The sequence below is a fragment of the Oreochromis aureus genome, unplaced genomic scaffold (genome assembly GCF_013358895.1).
Source record: "Oreochromis aureus strain Israel breed Guangdong unplaced genomic scaffold, ZZ_aureus HiC_scaffold_60, whole genome shotgun sequence".
Taxonomy (NCBI): Eukaryota; Metazoa; Chordata; class Actinopteri; order Cichliformes; family Cichlidae; genus Oreochromis; species Oreochromis aureus.
This window is the reverse complement of record NW_024108958.1, coordinates 109914-129426: the sequence shown is the minus strand read 5'-3', so window position 1 is coordinate 129426 and position 19513 is coordinate 109914. Positions and strand designations below refer to the sequence as shown.

The 19513-nt window shown below is 39.7% G+C and overlaps 1 protein-coding gene across 5 annotated transcripts in view; it reads left to right on the top strand.

The window, feature by feature from the left end:
* The window catches only part of celf1 (cugbp, Elav-like family member 1), a 150271-nt gene that overhangs the window by 58492 nt on the left and 72266 nt on the right, over positions 1 to 19513 (top strand). For 3 of the 5 annotated variants that reach the window (XM_039607849.1, XM_039607848.1, XM_039607850.1), the window contains exons 2-3: positions 7167 to 7286; positions 12503 to 12690. In XM_039607849.1, coding sequence (XP_039463783.1) covers positions 7183 to 7286; positions 12503 to 12690 — 292 coding nt within the window. In that variant the 5' untranslated portion in view covers positions 7167 to 7182. Of the gene's footprint in view, positions 1 to 7166; positions 7287 to 12502; positions 12691 to 19513 lie in introns of those variants that run through there. The other 2 variants (XM_039607852.1, XM_039607851.1) reach the window with 2 other exon arrangements.

Here is a 19513-nt window from a genome sequence, read left to right as displayed (position 1 = left end):
ATTGTGCTAAGTCATAGCATTTCTGCTGCTTTTCAGTATTTGTGCTAAATACAGCATTTCTGCTAAATCATACTATTTCTGCTATTTTATAAGATTTGTGCTAAATACAGCATTTGTGCTAAACCAGCCAATCATATCTAGGGGCTGGCACATTCAAATTTGCATATTGTTGCCTTCATGGCTTCCCAGCCAGCCAATCATATGTGAGGGCTGTTACATTCAAATTTGCATATTGTTGCCTTCATGGCTTCCCAGCCAGCCAACCATCTATGTCATATATCTATAATATTTCATATTTTTATTTTAAATGGTCAACATTTCAAGATTCCCCCATGTCTTCTGAACAAAACGGTCTTAGAATGACCGTTTTAGCCCCTACGGTTAAGAATTTATGGCTGTTTGTTTGAGGGGAGTCCTCACTATGAGAAATAGACTGCAAAAATCCTGTCTCACTCTGTGCTGCGTGTGTAAGAGCCTGCACTTGGTGCACAAGTTTTGGCGGGAAAAAGCACACAGCCTCTCTGATTGGTGGATCCAAATTGAGAAGCTCACAGCTGTTTGACTTACCTAGAAACATGCTGTTAACAGCCCCTGTTCACTTGCTGCTGCTGCTGCTTTGTGTGTGTGTGTGTGTGTGTGTGTGTGTGTGTGTGTGTGTGTGTGTGTGTGTGTGTGTGTGTGTGTGTGTGTGTGAGAGAGAGAGAGAGAGAGAGAGAGACCCTCTTTAGGGCAGCATGTCATTGTTGGATAAAAATATAATATATTCAGACTGGCTGACTGGCATAGACCCTGTTTGTGTCTCTCTCTGTACATTTGTGTATCCATATTTGATTTTGTGTGTATCTGTTGGCTGTTCTTATTTCGGTTGTTTTTCTAAATCTATTTTTATTTTATTTTTTCACAGGTGAACAAAAATTAGTTTTGGGCAAACTTAACCATGTTCCTTTTTATTCAGCTTGTCATTTTACCTTTCCAGTATTTTCACTTAAGTTATTACTATTCTGCTCAATCATAGTATCTGTTCTAAATCATTGTTATTAAGCTATATTGTAGGATTTCTGCTAAATCATAGTATTTCTACTATATTATATTTTTCTTTCTAAATATACTTTAACTACTTTTTCCTACTTTCACGTAGAACAACCATTCAAACTTTAAAATGTTCTCAAATTATTGGGCTATTCAGGTATAAATCAGCTTTTTCAAATCTTTTACCGTTTTATTTTTATCCCTCTTAAAGTTTTGAGTTGCAAAATTGTGATTTTTCACAAAATACATGCGTTGTTATGGTTGCTATGCACTTGGCTTTCAGTGTGTCACTGTAGGTTTCGCAGTCTTCTCTTCATGTCCGAACAACTTCTTGCTACTTGCTCAATTTTCACTCAACTTCCACAAATTATACATCAAAACGTAGGTATTTTTGCTGGCTTTCAGAAAATGTCACTATCATGGTTGTGAGATTTATAGAATTTTGGCAAATCTCCTCAGACCAACACAAACTCTGAAAACTCTCCATAGAAAGTCAATGGAGAGTTTGTTCAAAATCACCGCCTGATTTCTGTAATGAGAGGCATATTCGAAACGTCATATCTCCTTAACGAAGCGAAGTTAAGACATGAGGCTTGTCCCAGTATATCTTCAGACACTCCTGACGCTCACAATTCAAGAATTTCTTTCTCACCTATTACCGTTTGGCCATGAATTACATTTGTTTCAGGGTGGGAAATTTGTCCCTCGCTCAGATTTCTTCAGATTTCAAACTCTGGAAATGAGGCACTTTTTTCTCTCGTCGTATCTTTTTGATGGATTTCAACAGAGCCCTGAAAATTTCCATGACTGTTCACCAAAGCCTGCTGTCTCTTACGGTGAAAGAATGATTTTGATGCTCCATATAGATTTAGAGTTACACAACGTTGTTTGAGGGCAAGTCAAGACAGTTTTGCTTCGCCTCTACTCAGTTACAGTGTATTACAAGTCATATATCTTTGATAATTTATATTTTATCTCTGAATTATGAACACCTGAAGATTCCCCCATCTCTTCTGAACAAAATGGTGTCAGAATGACCATTCTAGCCACTACGGTTAGGAATTTATGACCATTTGTTCGAGGGGAGTCTTGAATGTCAGAAATACACTGAGGAAAACTCATACTCTCTCTCTGTGTCTGTGTGTGTAAGGGCTGATTACAGCAGGTGTAGCTAATTTAACTGACCTAGATATACCAAGCCCAGACTCTTAACAGCCCCTCTTCCCTTTAGGCTCTGTGTATGTATGTTTGTGTGTCTGTATCAATATTTCTCCCATGTTAAAGTATTACTCCTCCATAATAGTATTTCTGTTAAATCAAAGTACTTCTACTACATCTTAGTACTTCTGCTCAATCATAGCATTTCTGGGAAATCATAGTATTTTTGCCAAATCATGGTTTTTGTGCCAAATCATAACATTTCTGTTATGTTTTAGTATTACTACTAAGTATTACAGTATTTCTGCTAAAAAGCAGAAATAGTACCTTTTAGCAGAAATTTATGCCAAAAGATAGTATTTATGTTAAAACAAAGTATTTCTGCTAAATCATAGTACTCCTGCCAAATCATAGTACTTGTACTGAAACAGAGTATTTCTGACCATTCGTAGTATTTGTACTAAATCATAGTACTTGTGCCAAATCATAGTATTTGTGCCAAGGCATCGTATTTGTATGGAGTCATAGTATTTCTTCTAATTCAAAGTATTTCAGTCAAATCTCAGAAGTTGTGGTAAAACGCAGTATTTCTGACAAATCATAGTATTTGTACCCAATCATAGTATTTCTGCCATATCATTGTATTTGTGCCAAATCATGGTATTTTTACCAAATCATGGTGTTTTTGCCAAATCATGGTATTTGTGCCAAATTAATATTTCTGTTATGTTATAGTATTATTACTGAGTCATAGAATTTCTGTTATGTTATAGTATATCTGCTGAATATAGTATATGTGCCAAATCATAGTATTTGTGCTAAAACATAGTATTTCTGCTATATTGTGGTATTTGTGCAAAAAACATAGAATGTCTGCAAAATCATATTATATTTATTATGTTATAGTATTACTACTAAGTCACAGTATTTCTGCCAATTCGTAGTATTTGTACTAAATCATAGTACTTGTGTCAAATCATAGCATTTCTTGCAAATCATAGTATTCGAACCAAAACATAGTATTTGTACCAAAGCATCGTATTTGTACGAAGTCATAGTATGTCTTCTAAATCATAGTATTTCAGTCAAATCTCAGTAGTTGCGCTAAAACGCAGTATTATTGCCAAACATAGTATTTGTACCCAATCATGGTATTTTTGCAGAAACAGTATTGCTGCAATATCCGATACCGGTATCGGTGCATCCCTATTACTAGCACTTTCATTTGTAGTATGTAATGTTTTTATTTATTTCATTTTGATTCTGACAGTCCTATTAAGTACTGTTAAAAATACATCTGATTATTTTAAAAATTACGTTTCCTGGTTCATTATTATAATTAGCTGCGGAACAAGAATAAAATTTTATGTCAAACTGTGTTATCAGTACTATCAGTTGAGTTATCAGCTTTATCTATCCATGAAGCAGATATCGCACATCAATTTCTTAAGATGCCTCAATGTCCTAAAGAAATAAAGACCTGGATGACTTCTAAGTTTCTGCTTCTAAAACTGAGGTTATTGTATTCAGCCCTGAAAATCTTAGAAATATGGTATCTAACCAGATTCTTACTCTTGATGGCATTACCTTGGCCTCCAGTAACACTAAGAGGAACCTTGGAGTCATTTTGGACCACAATATGTCCTTCAATGCACATATTAAACAAATATGTAGGACTGCTTTGTTTCATTAGCGCAATGACATAGGATAGAAATATCCTATGTCAGTACTTCTGGGCTGGGCTACTCTAATTTGTTATTAGGATGTTCTAAAAACTCCCTGAAAAGCCATCAGTTGATCCAAAATGCTGGAGCAAGAATACTGAGAGGGACTAGAGAGAGAGAGCATATTTCTCCTGTATAGGCTTCTCTTCATTGGCTCCCTGTTAAATCCAGAATCCAATTTAAAAACCTGCTCCTCTCATAAGGGCTGGCATGATTAGTCGACTAGTCACGATTACGTCGACTATCAAAATCGTTGACACGTTTTAAGATCCTGAAAGACGCAGGAATTAGAAAGTAGTAGGATTTAAGAGTGTAATAATGGACTGAAACAGAAGATGGCAACAATGCATCTACAAGAATGCCAGCTGCCGTTAAACCTCGAAGAAGTAGCAACTCCGGTATCGTAGCTGTGTCCAAATTCAGGGGCTGCATCCTTCGGAGGCAGCATTTGTAGGCCGATGCAACGAAGCCTGTCCAAATTCGAAGACTTCTCCAAATGTGGCCGACAAATGCGTCCTACTTTTCCCCAGATTTGAAGTATGGGTCGAGTGTATCCTTCATGGCCCAACCTATCCCAGAATTCATAGTACGGCTCAGCCAATTCCAGTTTCCAACAATGGCGGCGGCTACTTAATTTTAATATTACTCGTATTACTCTTTCTGGGTCACAAAATAAACTTTTAAGATATTTTCAGGTGAGAATGTAGCTGTGTAAACTTCAAATATCTGCTCGGTTTATCAAGACATCACATATTTGTAAAAGTGCTCCGACGTTTTGGAAGACGTCTGTTACCCACCAGCTCAATAGCTAGCCAAGGGTTCAAGGCTCACTATAGCTGGGGAGAACACTTTTTTCAAACCCGCCGCGTTCATTTAAAACAACTATAGTTGACCAAAGTGCTTTACAGGTATATAGTAGTGATTCAGGGCCTGACAATGCAAGCGTGTCAGCAGAATTTACAGCTGATATTTAGCTGTAACTCAACTGTCTAGTAATTTTTAAACAAGAACACTTTTTGGAATTCCCTGGGAACTACTAGACTATTTGGTAAATATTTGACTATTGTGGCAGATTTTTGACACACTATCTGTACTTTTATATAGTTTTTATATTTTATTTTGCTATTGTTGAGTTGCCTTTAACTTTATATGTTTTCCTGTTTCTACAGTAACATTTAATTGTCTGGAAGTCAGTAGCATGTTCTCTTTTTTTTTTTTTGGTGCATTTCAGTTGTGGAAAGCAAAAAGCTTCTGGGTATGTTACACCCACCACTGGTGTTGGTGGTAGCATTGCCTAGTATGCAAACTGGTAAAGACTTGTCACAGTAATTAAGATCATAAATGTGGTATTGTAATCATTATTTCATTTAGACCACAGTCATTTTAATATTTTTGCGAATTGCTGTGTTATGAATAACTTGTTTGTTAATGTTCAATTGTATGCCAAGTTAGATTATCCCTCCTTCTTATGGGTTGCCATCGTTAGATAAAGTGATTAGGTATGCCTCTTTTAATGGAAGTCAACATAGCTTAAGTGTCTTTGAATATTAGCTCTAGCATATTTATTTATGTGTTGGATGTCTTTGTAAAATATTGTTTTCTTTTGTTTAAACACATTTGTTTCAGGGCTCTAGACTAACCTTTTGCCATGGTTGCACTGGTGTGCCTAACTTTTTTTTTTTTTAGGTGCACAAGCACAAAAGTTAGAATTTTTTAACCGCATCACTTAACACAGCAGCTTTACATGTTCACTTTTTTTTTTTTTTTTTTTTTTTTGTAAATTGCTGTCCATACAGACATCATTGATTTGTAAATGATTAACTAACAATCTTGTCAACACAAAGTTCTTTATTTGGAGTACATTTCTACAAGAAGGATAAGTTACTATATTTTTTGGACCATAAAGCGCACCGGATTATAAGGCGCATTAAGTGTAACCAAACAGTCAGATAAGTGAAACTTTACTCAACTCAATTTTCTTGCTTCCTCCACTTCCGTACCTTTGATTCATTATTGTTGAATTCTCTCTCAGCTGCTCTATTCCCATGTTCTACTGTGTGACTGATAGAGTTTGAAATCCTCTTCGTAAGCATGTCTCTTAACAGGTGCCATTTTGAGGTCTCTATACATACACAATACGGTAATACTATGTTGAAGCACAGTACGTATTACTCTGTGAGGCTCCTGATTAGGGCTGGGCCATATCATACCGTTCAACGGTAATACCAGTATAATGTTAGGTAAAAATGCTTCAACTTCAGTGATGTGGAACTGATTTGGCTTTTGTCCGTCAGATACAAACCAAAGCACATTTTTTTGGTAGAGCATGTAAGTGGGCCGTCATTATTACCGTTATTACTGAACCGATTTTAGGTGGTACATGTCACTCAAAAATCTGTCAAAACTGTTTTAGTACAACTTTGCTATGCTATAAAGCTGCACTGCTTGATGGATTGTCGAAGCATTACGGCTACCGTAGTCGGGAGCCTCGCAGAGTAATATGTACTGTGCTTCAACATTATATTACCGCATTTTGTGTGTATAACCTCTTTTTAAGTTTTTTGGATATTATACATGGTTATGCTCAGGATATGTCGGCCAATTTCCACTGGAAATGCCTTTTGGTTAAACTGTCAGCAAGGAATTTGCATTTGCACTGTTAAATTTTTATATAGCTTTAATGCACATAAAAACTGAAATGAAAGGATTTTAAGTGCGCCTTATAGTCCGAAAAATACGGTACTGAAAAATTTCTTGTGCTTAAAGTGCTTCGCTGAGCTGAAATTTAAACTTAAAATATCTCAAGATATATAAAATGAAAAGAAAGTCAAAATTAAAAGTGCCTCAAAGACTTCAAACTGAACATCTCAATATCTGAACATCTTACCTTGGGCATGGGCATCTGAGAGGTTCTGCCCCTGACTATCGCTGATTGGTTTAGACCACGATATGGAGCAGAAGCACAGAGCAGCACCTGATTTAGGCCATGATATGGGCATAATGTTGTCTGCTGTTGGCCACACAGAGGCTTTCAGATTTGTGGAGGCTTTCTTTCTTTTTTAACTCGAACAGCTGGTCACACCGGTGCAACCTAGGATTTTTTTTTTTGTCGCACTATTGAGAAATTTGGTCACATTTGCTACCAAATTGGTCGAACTGTAGAGCCCTGTGTTTGTAATTGTTTTTATCTTTTTATGTGTCTTGTCCTGATGTGTCTCTTGTGTGTATGTGTGGGTTTGTGTTTTCTCTTACCAGTACTACTAGGCCTTGGATGGATAGCCTTGACCCTGAAACACTATATGTGTCTCCAGAGCACACTGGTCTGCCCTCACATGTCCTTGCTACCGTGGAAGGCTCCAACCTGGAACTGAGGGGGTAAGTGCGCGCGCGCGCGTGTGTGTGGATATGGAGCACCATAACTACTCTGCGTCTAAAAGTCCACATCAGCAAAAATGCACTGGTTGCTAATGAAGACTACCTAACATAGTCAGAGGAAGCTAAGAGCAAAGATGCACCAGTTGGACACATTTCACATTTGCTGTTGCAGTTTCCTTGTTTGCAATAGTTTGTGGTCGAGGTCCAAACCACTGTTTGGAAAAGTTTCATCAGCAGCACCGTTCTTTTCAACTCACCTTTCTCTCTCTCTCTCTCTCGCTCTCTCTCTCTCTCGAGCGCTCTCTCTCATATTACATTAACTTTGTATTTTTTGCACTTAAGATAACAAGTTACTGTCTACCGTCTTGATAGTGTCACCTTCAACTCATCTCTGTCTTTTCTTCTTCTCTTGTGTGTTTGCATGCATGTATGTCTGTGTGTGTGTGTGTGTGTGTGTGTGTGTGTGTGTGTGTGTGTGTGTGTATACAGTAGTTACACACACAAAGTAAACTGAGAGCACAGAAAAGCGACAAAGCAGCACTAATGCTTTGTCGCATTAGTGCGACAAAGCAGTCTTTACCAACAAAGTGCGGTAAAGACTGTTAATCTAAGCTGTAATTAAATAAATTGCGTGAATAATATAAAATCTGAAACCAGCATTAAATTATTAAGGTGTGTTGGTGCTTGTATTTTTTTTGCACAGAACCATCAAATCCACTTTTTGTCAAATTAAATACTTTAAAGATCTGGTCCACCTCAGAACTACACAAATAATCTATAAAGCAGCAAACCAATATTTGCTGCAAATAAGATCAAATCATCATGGCCTGATAGGAATCCTTATGTTCAGCTAGCCTGTAGTAATAATTAATGTAAAATATCACAGCATTTAAGTCACAGATAAAGTAAAAAAAAAAGAAAGGGCATCATTATATATTGTCATATTTTGTACAAATTCTTATATATCACTCAAAGTGCTTTCTTATGCCTCATTCACTGATTCACACCCATTAATACAAGCACTTCAGATATACTCACACTTTGTTGAAATCACACATTTATTAGCTTATATTAATTATGCATATCAAAGCTGCATCTGAAATTTTGGCTCCTTTACGTACAGATTCTGTTTGTAGGATCTTCTTCCAAGGTTTTAGGGTTACACATTTTAAAGCCCCTTGAAGAGAATTATGGTATTTAACTATATAAAGTCACTTGCCACTACTGCCTTTTTCAGATTATCTGCAGTGAAATCTAAAAAGAAACATCAATTAAAACTAAAGTGAAAGTCATCTGTCTCCTTCAATCCCAAACTTTCTAATTTCCGGCTAGCATCAGCAATTTGCTCCCTTTATCATGGATCATTTTAATCCCTTTTTACTTTTAATAACTCCAGTAAGATTTGCCAGTAATACAGTTCTGTGTATAATGGGATGTTTTCATATTGCTTCTTGTACTAAATTAGTGGTTCTGGAAATTTGTCCAACACAGTGGTTGTCACTGATGTCTCACAGCAGCAAAGTCCTGAGTTCAATTCCACCATCATCTTTCTGTGTGAAGTTTGCATGTTCTCCTGTGTTTCCGTGGGTTCTCTCTGGGTATTCTGGCTTCCTTCCACAGTCCAAAGACATGCATTTAGTGGGGTTAGGTTAACTGTTGTGAATGAGTGGGAATGGTTGTCTTCCTCTATGTGTTAGCTCTGCAACAGATTGGTGACCTTTCCAGGGTATACCCTGCCTCTCGCCCTAAAATAGCTGAGATGGAACTGGGATTGACCCTGAATTGGACAAACCTGGATGGATGGTCTTTTCAGTTAATGCTGAATATTTAGATAATAACTATAGAAATATTAACCAGGAGCGGTTAAGACTCCCATGCAGAGTGCAGCATATGTAAGGAATAAAAGACGGGTGTGTTTTAATCCGATGCAATTTGTCTTTTAGACAGTGGAGGAAAGTGTGTACTGTCTAAAGCGCCTTGAGGCAACTCTTGTGATTTGGCACTATATAAATAAAATTGAATTGAATTGAATTACATTGTGTCGAAATGAAGGCACGGAGGTCAGATGCTGCCTTTTGCAGATTTGGTCTGCTTATATTTTTTTTAATTCGTAGTAAATTATTGCCTGGCTTGTTTGTCATTGTATTAATATAGTTGTGCTCACCTAACTGTCTTTTTTTTTTCTTTGTTGAGGACTTATGTGGGTCAAAGCATGTTTTTATATTAAATTAGAACATGTCAGTAAACTGTACATGTCCCTTGATGTAATTATTTTCCAGTGTAACCCTTGGTGAACTTAATTGTTTCTATGTAGTTGTGAGTTTAGGCTGCACAAAGGCCAAAGCAAGTGTTATTTGATATTGGTTCATGTATATCTTTACACACAAAAATCACACACAGACCTGTGCAGCATGTAAGACAACAGCGAAAACACGGGCCCCTCAGTCCGGAACCTAATTGTTACTCTTGGTGTAGCTAGTCCAGGGATTAGCTGCTGGCTGGGGAGTACTATTCACTCCCCTTTTCATTCCCTCTGACCACTGGGCCTTATCACCATCAATCTGACACCTTGTTTATCTGACGCTGCAGCCAGATTTGCTGGCCTAGGAGAAATGTTCACAAAGGCCCTGGATCATCAGCACTTTGATTGTGGTCATTCATATGGCTATTACGCTCTCTAGTCCCAGTTATCCCAGCATCCCTCTGATTCCATGAACTACATGCAGTTTTTAGTCTCTGTCCCAGAGCCTGAAAAGCTAACCTGAAGGCCTGCCAGTTTGTCTCTGTCATTTTTGTTCTTCTTTCATCTCAAACATAGGTGTCCTTTCACTTGATTTTTTTTTTTTGGTTTGTTTTTGTGTTCAAATACACAGGTTTCCATGTGGATTTGTTTATTTTTTCCCTCTGGTTTCTTGCACACTGCTGCCCTATGACAACAGTCCTAAGGGACTTAACAGCAAGTGTGCAATCTGGAGTTTGCCTCTACATTCTGATCGCTGTATGAGTTTACCTTCATTGTGCTGAAGAAGAAGAAAGATACAGATTTTTATCAGCATGGCTTCTTTTAAGCTGGATTTTCTCCCAGACATGATGGTGGACCATTGCTCTTTAAATGCTAGTCCTGTGTAAGTAACCCTTCCTAGCCAGGTTCCCTTATTCCAGGTGCCTCTTGAAGTCAGCTGGAAAGAAATGTAATGGAGTGTACATTTAGCAATAAATATGTGTACTGCAAGATAGTAAAATTCCTCAGAAGAAGTCCCCATTTCAACATTATTTGTTTTGCTCTTTCCAAACATTATATATACAAGACATTCAGTGTGTCAGATTCTATGTATATGCTTTTATTTAAAGCTGTATTTATCTTTTATAGTGAAAGAGTTAAAAATCCTTATTCCTTAGTGCATTGTAAGACTAGTATAGGTAATAATCTGTAGGGCTTTGACTATTTTAGTAATTTAGTGTTCTGTCGCTTATTCCATTTATTAAGTTATTATTCCATTTAGTAATTACATAAGAAGTACTTTTACCTTTATTAATAAGTAATAATAAACATTCAGGATAGAAAAAAACAGGTCTTCAGAATAAACTGCTCATTGCTTTCCATTTTAGAAATTGCAATGTTTTAATAAATTCATTTTTTGACAGATGTATGCAATTAATATAGTATTTACATGCTATATTAAAATTGCTTTTTTTTTTTTTTTTTAAAGAAAACATTTACTTAAATGGAAAAAAATAAATGATCTCAATAAAATGAGGTATACATGCAGCCTTAACCTTGTCTTCTTGTAAGGCTTTCACTACACGCATTAATGCTAAGGAGAAACATCTCCTTGATGATATTGATTGTGGTGTATATTCACACTTGTATGTGTTTTATGTATGGGGGAATAGTGTTTGCTAACAGTCCGAATGGCCCAGGGGAAGAAGGTGTTAGTGAGTCTAGAGGTGTAGGACCTGATTGACCTGAGGTGGTGGGCAGGGTGCAAGGTCACCTGTGATGGCCTTGTTTCTCCTGAGACAGGAGGATCTGGCAATGACCTCCAGGGCTGGCAGAGGGCAGCCTTTTTGGACATTGTTAATAACCCTCTGTGCAGCCTTCCTGCTCTCAGTAGTGGCCCCTCTGTACCAAACACCCAGGCACTAAGAGAGCATGCCCTCCACTGAGGAGCGGTAGAAGGCCAACAGCAGCTTCTGGTCTTCAGACCGAAAAAAGCACTTTCTTTCAAACAATGCTCAGTTGAGACAAGGAAAATATCCCCCACACCACTGCCCTGCCACCAGCCTGAATGGATGATACATAACAGGATTGATTAATGTTTTCATGTTGTTTACACCAAATCCTGACTCTACCGTTCACAGCAGACATTGACTCAACAGACCATCAGAATTGGTTCAGTTTCCTTGTTCTTGTTTTGTTCTTAGCTGATAGGAGTGGCACCTGGCATGGTTTTCCGCTGCTGTAACCCATTTCTTCCTAGATTAAACATGTTATGTGTTCAGAGATGGACTTCTTAATATAACGATTGTTTACCTTAGTGGGCTTGTTATTGAATTGATGTTGGCTTTGTATCATATTGAAGCAGTCTGGCTATTCTGCTCCGACCTCAGGCATAAACAAGAAATTTTCACCCACACAACTGCCGCTCACTGGATATTTTTAATTTTTAGACCATTCTCTATAAACAAATTATTATTATTATTGAGCAACTGTTGAGCAAATTAGCAGTATCTGAAATACTTAGAACAGCCTGTGTGGCATCGAAAACTGTCCACATTCAGTCACTTACATAACTTTTCCTCACCGTTCTGTTGCCTGGTTTGAACTTCAGTGCCCCATGTGATTGGCTCACTAGTTATTTGCATTAATGAGTCGTTGAACAAGTGTACCTAACAAAGAGGCGAATACCCTAAGCGCGTTGAGGTGACTGCTGTTGTGATTTTGTGCTAGATAAGTAAAAGTAAAGTGAAATCAATTCAGTTAGCATATTTTGTGTCCCTTTCGTGAGTATTCACAGAATTAATCAGTAAAAACCACAATCAGTAGTTTATGCTGCTAATCAGAGCTGTTATTAGGGAAATGTCTGAAAATGTGATCATAGCCACTTTCTGTTAGACCCTAATCAATAAATGTTGTAAATGTACACTATTGTTTAATGCATACATTTAAGTTTGTTTCTAGCTCCAATCTAATGCACGGTTGTCTGTCTTTCTAGTGGGAAGAAGATGAATGGGTCCCTGGACCACCCTGACCAACCAGATATTGATGCCATTAAAATGTTTGTTGGACAGATTCCCCGGTCTTGGTCGGAAGAGCAGCTTCGTGAACTGTTTGAACCTTACGGAGCAGTCTACGAGATTAATGTTCTCCGAGACCGCAGCCAGAATCCACCACAGAGCAAAGGTTGGCAGCATTATACTCGCATAAGATCATTAAGAAACAGCAAATACCCAGATGAGAGAGGCATAATGCAACAGATGTATTTATTCTGAATCTGTAGTAGTCTAATATGTCACCCTTAAATGTAACTTCTTTGTCACAATTACAAACACAATCTGTTCAAACTAATGGTCTTCAGGTCAGATGACACCTGTCAGACAGGTGCTGGCATTACATTCATAAGGAGAAAATTGCTGCATCAACAGCCTTCAAGGATGAGTTTTGGGTTTTGTTTTTTTTTTTTGTTGGAATTATGGGGGACTCCATAATTCAGTGACCCTTGGTCACCAGTGGAAATAGAAAATTTGCGATTTTTCTGAAATTATCTTAACCATTGCAGAGCTGTCCCAGATATACCAACCCATGCCTCTCTATCAAAATTTGATGGTTGATTGTTGTGTCAATGTCAGTCACAGTATTTAAAAGCTCATCTAAAGAGGCTGGTATAAATGAAGATAAAATGTTATTGTAGGGGTAGGTGACACCAATAAAAGAAGTTTGATTTCATCTTGATGCATTCTCAATCATCCAGGAAAGTAAATCTCCAAAAGTTGAATCTGTTCATCTGGACGTAGCGTTTTGTGGGAGAAACGTTTCGTCACTCATCCAAGTGACTTCTTCAGTCTCAGCTGACTGCAGGTTTCCCCAAACCTTATAAACAGTACATTTGCATAATGACTGAAACCAGCCCACTGAAGGAACAATGGGCTGTGAGGTCAGTTCCTTAATCATAATTATGCAAATTCCCATGACCATTGATCAACAATCACTGACCAAAACCCACTGATCAAAGAACACTGATCAATGGCCATGAGTACCATTGACAGAGAGTTGGGGAATGGCTGCAATCACAGCATTGTAAGATGGCGAAAGATGTACTCTAGTGGAGCTGATCACAGCCACAGAAACAGCAATTCGTAACAACAATATTGCAGAAGTGGAAGCAGAGCAACTACGGACGAAAGTTTCGGCCTGTCTCAGCAACGCAAAGCCCCCAGCATCCAACATCACCATGGAGGAGAGGAAGGCACTCACATCACTTAGTGATGACAACAACATTATCATCCTTCCGGCAGACAAGGGTAGGTGCACAGTATTGCTTAACCAGAAAGACTATCATGAGAAGATTTTGTCACTACTCAGTGATGAAAATACTTATGAGCCCCTGAAACGAGACCCAGGAAGTGGCTACAGGAAGAGGGTCATGACTGTCTGAAACAGTTAGAACAAGACAAGGCTATTGACCGGACCTCATACCACAGGCTGTACCCAGGGGAGTCTACACCAAGTCTGTATGGTTTACCGAAAATACATAAGCAGGGTGCACCTTTAAGACCAATTGTCTGCATGATCAACTCGGTCACCTATAACATCTCCAAGTTTCTGGCTTCGATCCTCAACCCGATGGTGGGCAGCTCTGAACACCACATCCAGAACACCCTGGATTTTGTTGAGAAGGTGAGAGATGTCATTATGGAGGCAGATGAAACCATGGTCTCGTACGACGTTACATCTCTCTTCACTTGCATCCCAGTCACGGAAGCGTTGGAGGTAGTCCGTAAGAGATTACAGGATGACACCAACCTCAGCAACAGGACCACTCTCAGCATCGACCAAGTGTGTTTCCTTTTGGAACTGTGTCTTCATTCCACCTACTTCACATACAAGGGTCAGTTCTACAGGCAGAAACATGGGTGTGCCATGGGCTCCCCAGTTTCACCCATCGTGGCCAATTTGTACATGGAAGAAGTGGAAAAGAGGGCGTTGCTATCCTACCCTGGAACACCACCAAGCTATTGGTTCAGATATGTGGATGACACCTGGGTGAAAATCAAATCTCAGGACGTACTACATTTCACGGATCACATTAACTCAGTGGACCGACACATCAAATTCACCAGGGAGGATATAAAAAGTGGCAGGTTAGCCTTCTTAGACTGTGAGATTTCCATCAGTAATGGGGGACATCTAAAAGCTGACGTGTACCGTAAACCTACGCATACGGATCAGTATCTAAGGTTTGACTCTCATCATCCACTGGAGCACAAACTGGGTGTCATCAGGACACTACAACACAGAGCGAACACCATCCCCACTGACACAGCGCGGCCAGGGAGGCAGAAGAACAGCACATCAAGAAGGCCCTGAGTAAATGTGGTTATCCCAGCTGGACTTTTGTCAAAGCTGGGAAGGCACCTAAAGAAAGCTCCAGCCGATCCAGGAGAGAAGGACAACCACTGCCCAGGCGAAAACCTGTAGTGATCCCATATGTGTCAGGAGTATCGGAACAGTTGAGACGCATTTTTCTAAACACCGGGTCTCTGTGGCTTTTAAACCCCAAAATACGCTGCGCCAAAAACTGGTCCACCCCAGGATCGGGTCCCCGACACAAACAGAGTAACATAGTGTACGCTGTTAAGTGCCAGGAGGATTGCCAGGATTTATACATCGGGAAACCAAACAACCTCTAGCGAAGCGGATGGCACAACACAGAAGAGCAACCTCATCAGGCCAGGACTCTGCAGTTTATTTACACCTACAGGCCAGTGGACACTCTTTCAACGATGAGGATGTTCACATCCTGGACAGGGAAGAACGCTGGTTTGAGCGCGGAGTCAAGGAGGCCATTTATGTGAAAAGGGAAAGATCATCTCTGAATCGAGGAGGGGGCCTAAGGGTACATCTTTCGCCATCTTACAATGCTGTGATTGCAGCCATTCCCCAACTCTCTGTGAATGGTACTCATGGCCATTGATCAGTGTTCTTTGATCAGTGGGTTTTGGTCAGTGATTGTTGATCAATGGTCATGGGAATTTGCATAATTATGATTAAGGAACTGACCTCACAGCCCATTGTTCCTTCAGTGGGCTGGTTTCAGTCATTATGCAAATGTACTGTTTATAAGGTTTGGGGAAACCTGCAGTCAGCTGAGACTGAAGAAGTCACTTGGATGAGTGACGAAACGTTTCTCCCACAAAACGCTACGTCCAGATGAACAGATTCAACTTTTGGAGAAGTTTGATTTCAGCCTTAATTTAGTGGGTTCAACAAAAAGATTGCATAAAAATGCGAAAAAATAAAGAACAATTTACCACAATCTTTTCATTTCAGGGGCTTAAAAGTAATTGAACAAATTAAATAACTGAAAATAAAATGTTAATTTCTAATACTTGGTTGAAAGCCCTTTGCTGGGAATGACAGGCTGAAGTTTTGAACTCCTGGACATCACTAGATCATGGGTTTCCACCTCTTTAATGCTCTGCCAGGCCTTTATTGTAGCAGCTTTCATTTGCTGTTTGTTTGTGAGCCTTTCTGTCTGAAGTTTAGTGTTTAACTAGTGAAATGCATGCTTATTTGGCTTAAGATCAGGTGACTGACTTAGACTATTCCACTTCTTTACCTTAACACTAGAAGTCCCAGAGAAGAGCCATTTGGCTTTTCTACCTATAAAACCCACCGTCGAGCCAAATGGCTGGTAGGCTTTTAGCTAATATCCTTAATCACCTGTGAACAGCTGCTTTTGTTATGTAAATAAGGTGGGGCCATGCTGAACCACTTGGAGTGGTTAGTTTCCTGAGCCACAAGGAAACTTGTGTTTCAGTTTGCCTTAGGGAGAAATCAACATACATGGGTGTATTTCCTTTGTTGCTGAGATTTATTGATAAAACAGTACAAAAAAACAAAAATAAAAAAACAACCATTTGTACACATATTTACAAATAACAATAAAAAGTGAGTGAGTACATTTCAACATTTTCAGCAATCACTCACAATCCTAGCACTGCCATGGTATCTGTAGTCTGCATTTACCACATGTGTATCTGTAGCAGTGAACACATCGCACAGTGGCATGATTGTTCTTGCATTTGTGTTTGACCTGACACGTGGCTCTTTTTCCAGGGCTAGGTGTGGAGGGTTGTGTCCGAAGCAACTGTTCTTTTCTTGCCTTCTTCCCAGCCATATGAGAGTTAGCCAACTCTCTTGCAAACTCCACCAGGAAGTCCACCCGTCTTTCCTGCGTCCCGTTGCATGCTTGATACAGCACATGTGCATTCAGTGCTGCCATGTCAATCATGTTATTGAACACGGCAACTGGCCAGCGCCGTGTTCCTCTGCGGACCGTGTACTCGCGCACCATCTGGTCCATCACATCCACGCCACACTTTGTGGTGTTGTAAAGGGTGACAGTGTTTGGCTTCCTTTTGGTGGTGTTATCAGTCTGAACCACGCTGTGCATGCTGCTAAGAATATAGACTGTCTTCTTCCGTTTGGCCGCATACGCCGTCAGCGTGGCAGCAGAGGTTGAAAATACCTAAGAAATAAGATAAATTGTTATTTCCATAGCACTTTTACACACAATGAAACACATAAACATAGAACCACAAAAGACCTGCAGCCTACCTGAGGGGTGAATTCATTGCGATCTGTGTATCTAGCGGATTGAGGAATTTCCCGGCGAATCTTGTTGACTGTGCCGAGGATGGTGGTTTTCCGTCTAAGAAGTTTTTGCGCAAGTGAGTCTTTGATGGGAAGAGCTGTTCATCAACGGTGATATGTAGACCAGGGTTGTAGCACGTGATGCAGTTGGTGACAAATGATCCCCACACACTGGAAACTGCAGCAAACTTATCAGTCTTTGCTTGATCACTGCGGGTGGACCTGTCATCAAAGCGTAGGTGTTGCATGATGTCTTGGAAGCGGTTACGCGGCATAGTTCCAATGATCTGTGGGTTTCCCAGGTTTGCTGACCAGCAGTCACGTAGTGATGGAACCCTAGTAACCCCCCGCAAGATCAAGATCTTTGATCAAGATCAAGATCAAAGACTCGGTGCTGTTTCCTGCAGTATATTGCAAGTAAACCTGACAAGTTTGGGATCAAGTTTTGGGTGGCCTGCGACCTAAAATCCAAGTACATTTGCAATGTCCTCACATATCTTGGCAAGGACCCCAATCGTCCCAGTGGGGAGAGACTGTCTGAAAATGTAGTGATGAGGCTGATGGAACCATTCCTAGACAAGGGCAGAAATGTTACCACGGACAATTTCTTCACATCGCTTTCACTTGCGCAAAAAAACTTCTTAGCGGAAAACCACCATCCTCGGCACAGTCAACAAGATTCGCCGGGAAATTCCTCAATCCGCTAGATACAAAGATCGCAATGAATTCACCACTCAGGTAGGCTGCAGGTCTTTTGTGGCTCTATATTTATGTGTTTCATTGTGTGTAAAAGTGCTATGGAAATATCAATTTATCTTATTTCTTAGGTGTTTTCAACCTCTGCTGCCACGCTGACGGCGTATGCGGCCAAACGGAAGAAGACAGTCTATATTCTTAGCAGCATGCACAGCGTGGTTCAGACTGATAACACCACCAAAAGGAAGCCAAACACTGTCACCCTTTACAACACCACAAAGTGTGGCGTGGATGTGATGGACCAGATGATGCGGGAGTACACGGTCCTATAACATGATTGACATGGCAGCACTGAATGCACATGTGCTGTATCAAGCATGCAACGGGACGCAGGAAAGACGGGTGGACTTCCTGGTGGAGTTTGCAAGAGAGTTGGCTAACTCTCATATGGCTGGGAAGAAGGCAAGAAAAGAACAGTTGCTTCGGACACAACCCTCCACACCTAGCCCTGGAAAAAGAGCCACGTGTCAGGTCAAACACAAATGCAAGAACAATCATGCCACTGTGCGATGTGTTCACTGCTACAGATACACATGTGGTAAATGCAGACTACAGATACCATGGCAGTGCTAGGATTGTGAGTGATTGAAATGTACTCACTCACTTTTTATTATTATCTGTAAATATGTGTACAAATGTCTGTGAAGGTTCTCATTCATCCAGGTCATCGTACATGTACAAATGGTTGTTTTTGTAGAAATATTTTTTGGTTTTTTTGTACTGTTTTTATCAATAAATCTTTTGGAGATTTATTTTCCTGGATGATTGAGAATGAATCAAGACGAACACAAAATGAAGTTCACAGCTTTTAGCAGTTCCCCCTCCCCACACACAAACAAAGAGGCAGTTTGCAGTTAGAAATCCGCAATCATTCACACACCCCACTCCCTCCACAATTCTCAGGTAACGACCCAATTTACATATGAATTGATGCTAACAGACTAGCCAAGTTAGCTTCCACTTGGCTGACAGAGGGTTAGAAAAGCCTGGGACTTCTAGTGTTAATAAACTTCTGGCCAATCAGTTTGACTTTAGCAAACATTAGTTTGCATTTAACTGGATTCGAACAGACAGTATGTCTCTGAACACCTCAGAATTCATTCAGCTGCTTCTGCCCTGGTCACATCATCAATAAAAACTAGTGTCCAAGTGCCGCTGGAGCCATACACGCCCAAGCCATCACACAGTCTCTGCCGTGTTTTACAGATGATGTGGTATACTTTGGATCATGAGCTGTTCCACACCTTCTTCATACTTGTTTTCTTGTCATCATTCTCATAGAAGTTGATCTTGGTTTCATCTGTCCAAGGAATGTTTTTCAGGGCTGTGCTGGCTTTTTAGATGTTTTTTAGCAGTCCAATCTAGTCTTTAAATTTTTGAGGCTTATGAGTGGCTTGCACCTCTCAGTGAACCCTCTGTATTTACTTTCATGCAGTCTCTTTATGGTTGATTCGGATATCGATACAACTTTCTTCTGTAGAGTGTTGTTCATTTGGTTGGTTGTTGTGAAGGGGTTTCTCTTCACCATAGATTCTAAGGGACGTAGAAAGAAAAGTGTCTGGACTTTTCTGGAGTTTGTTGAAGACATTTCACT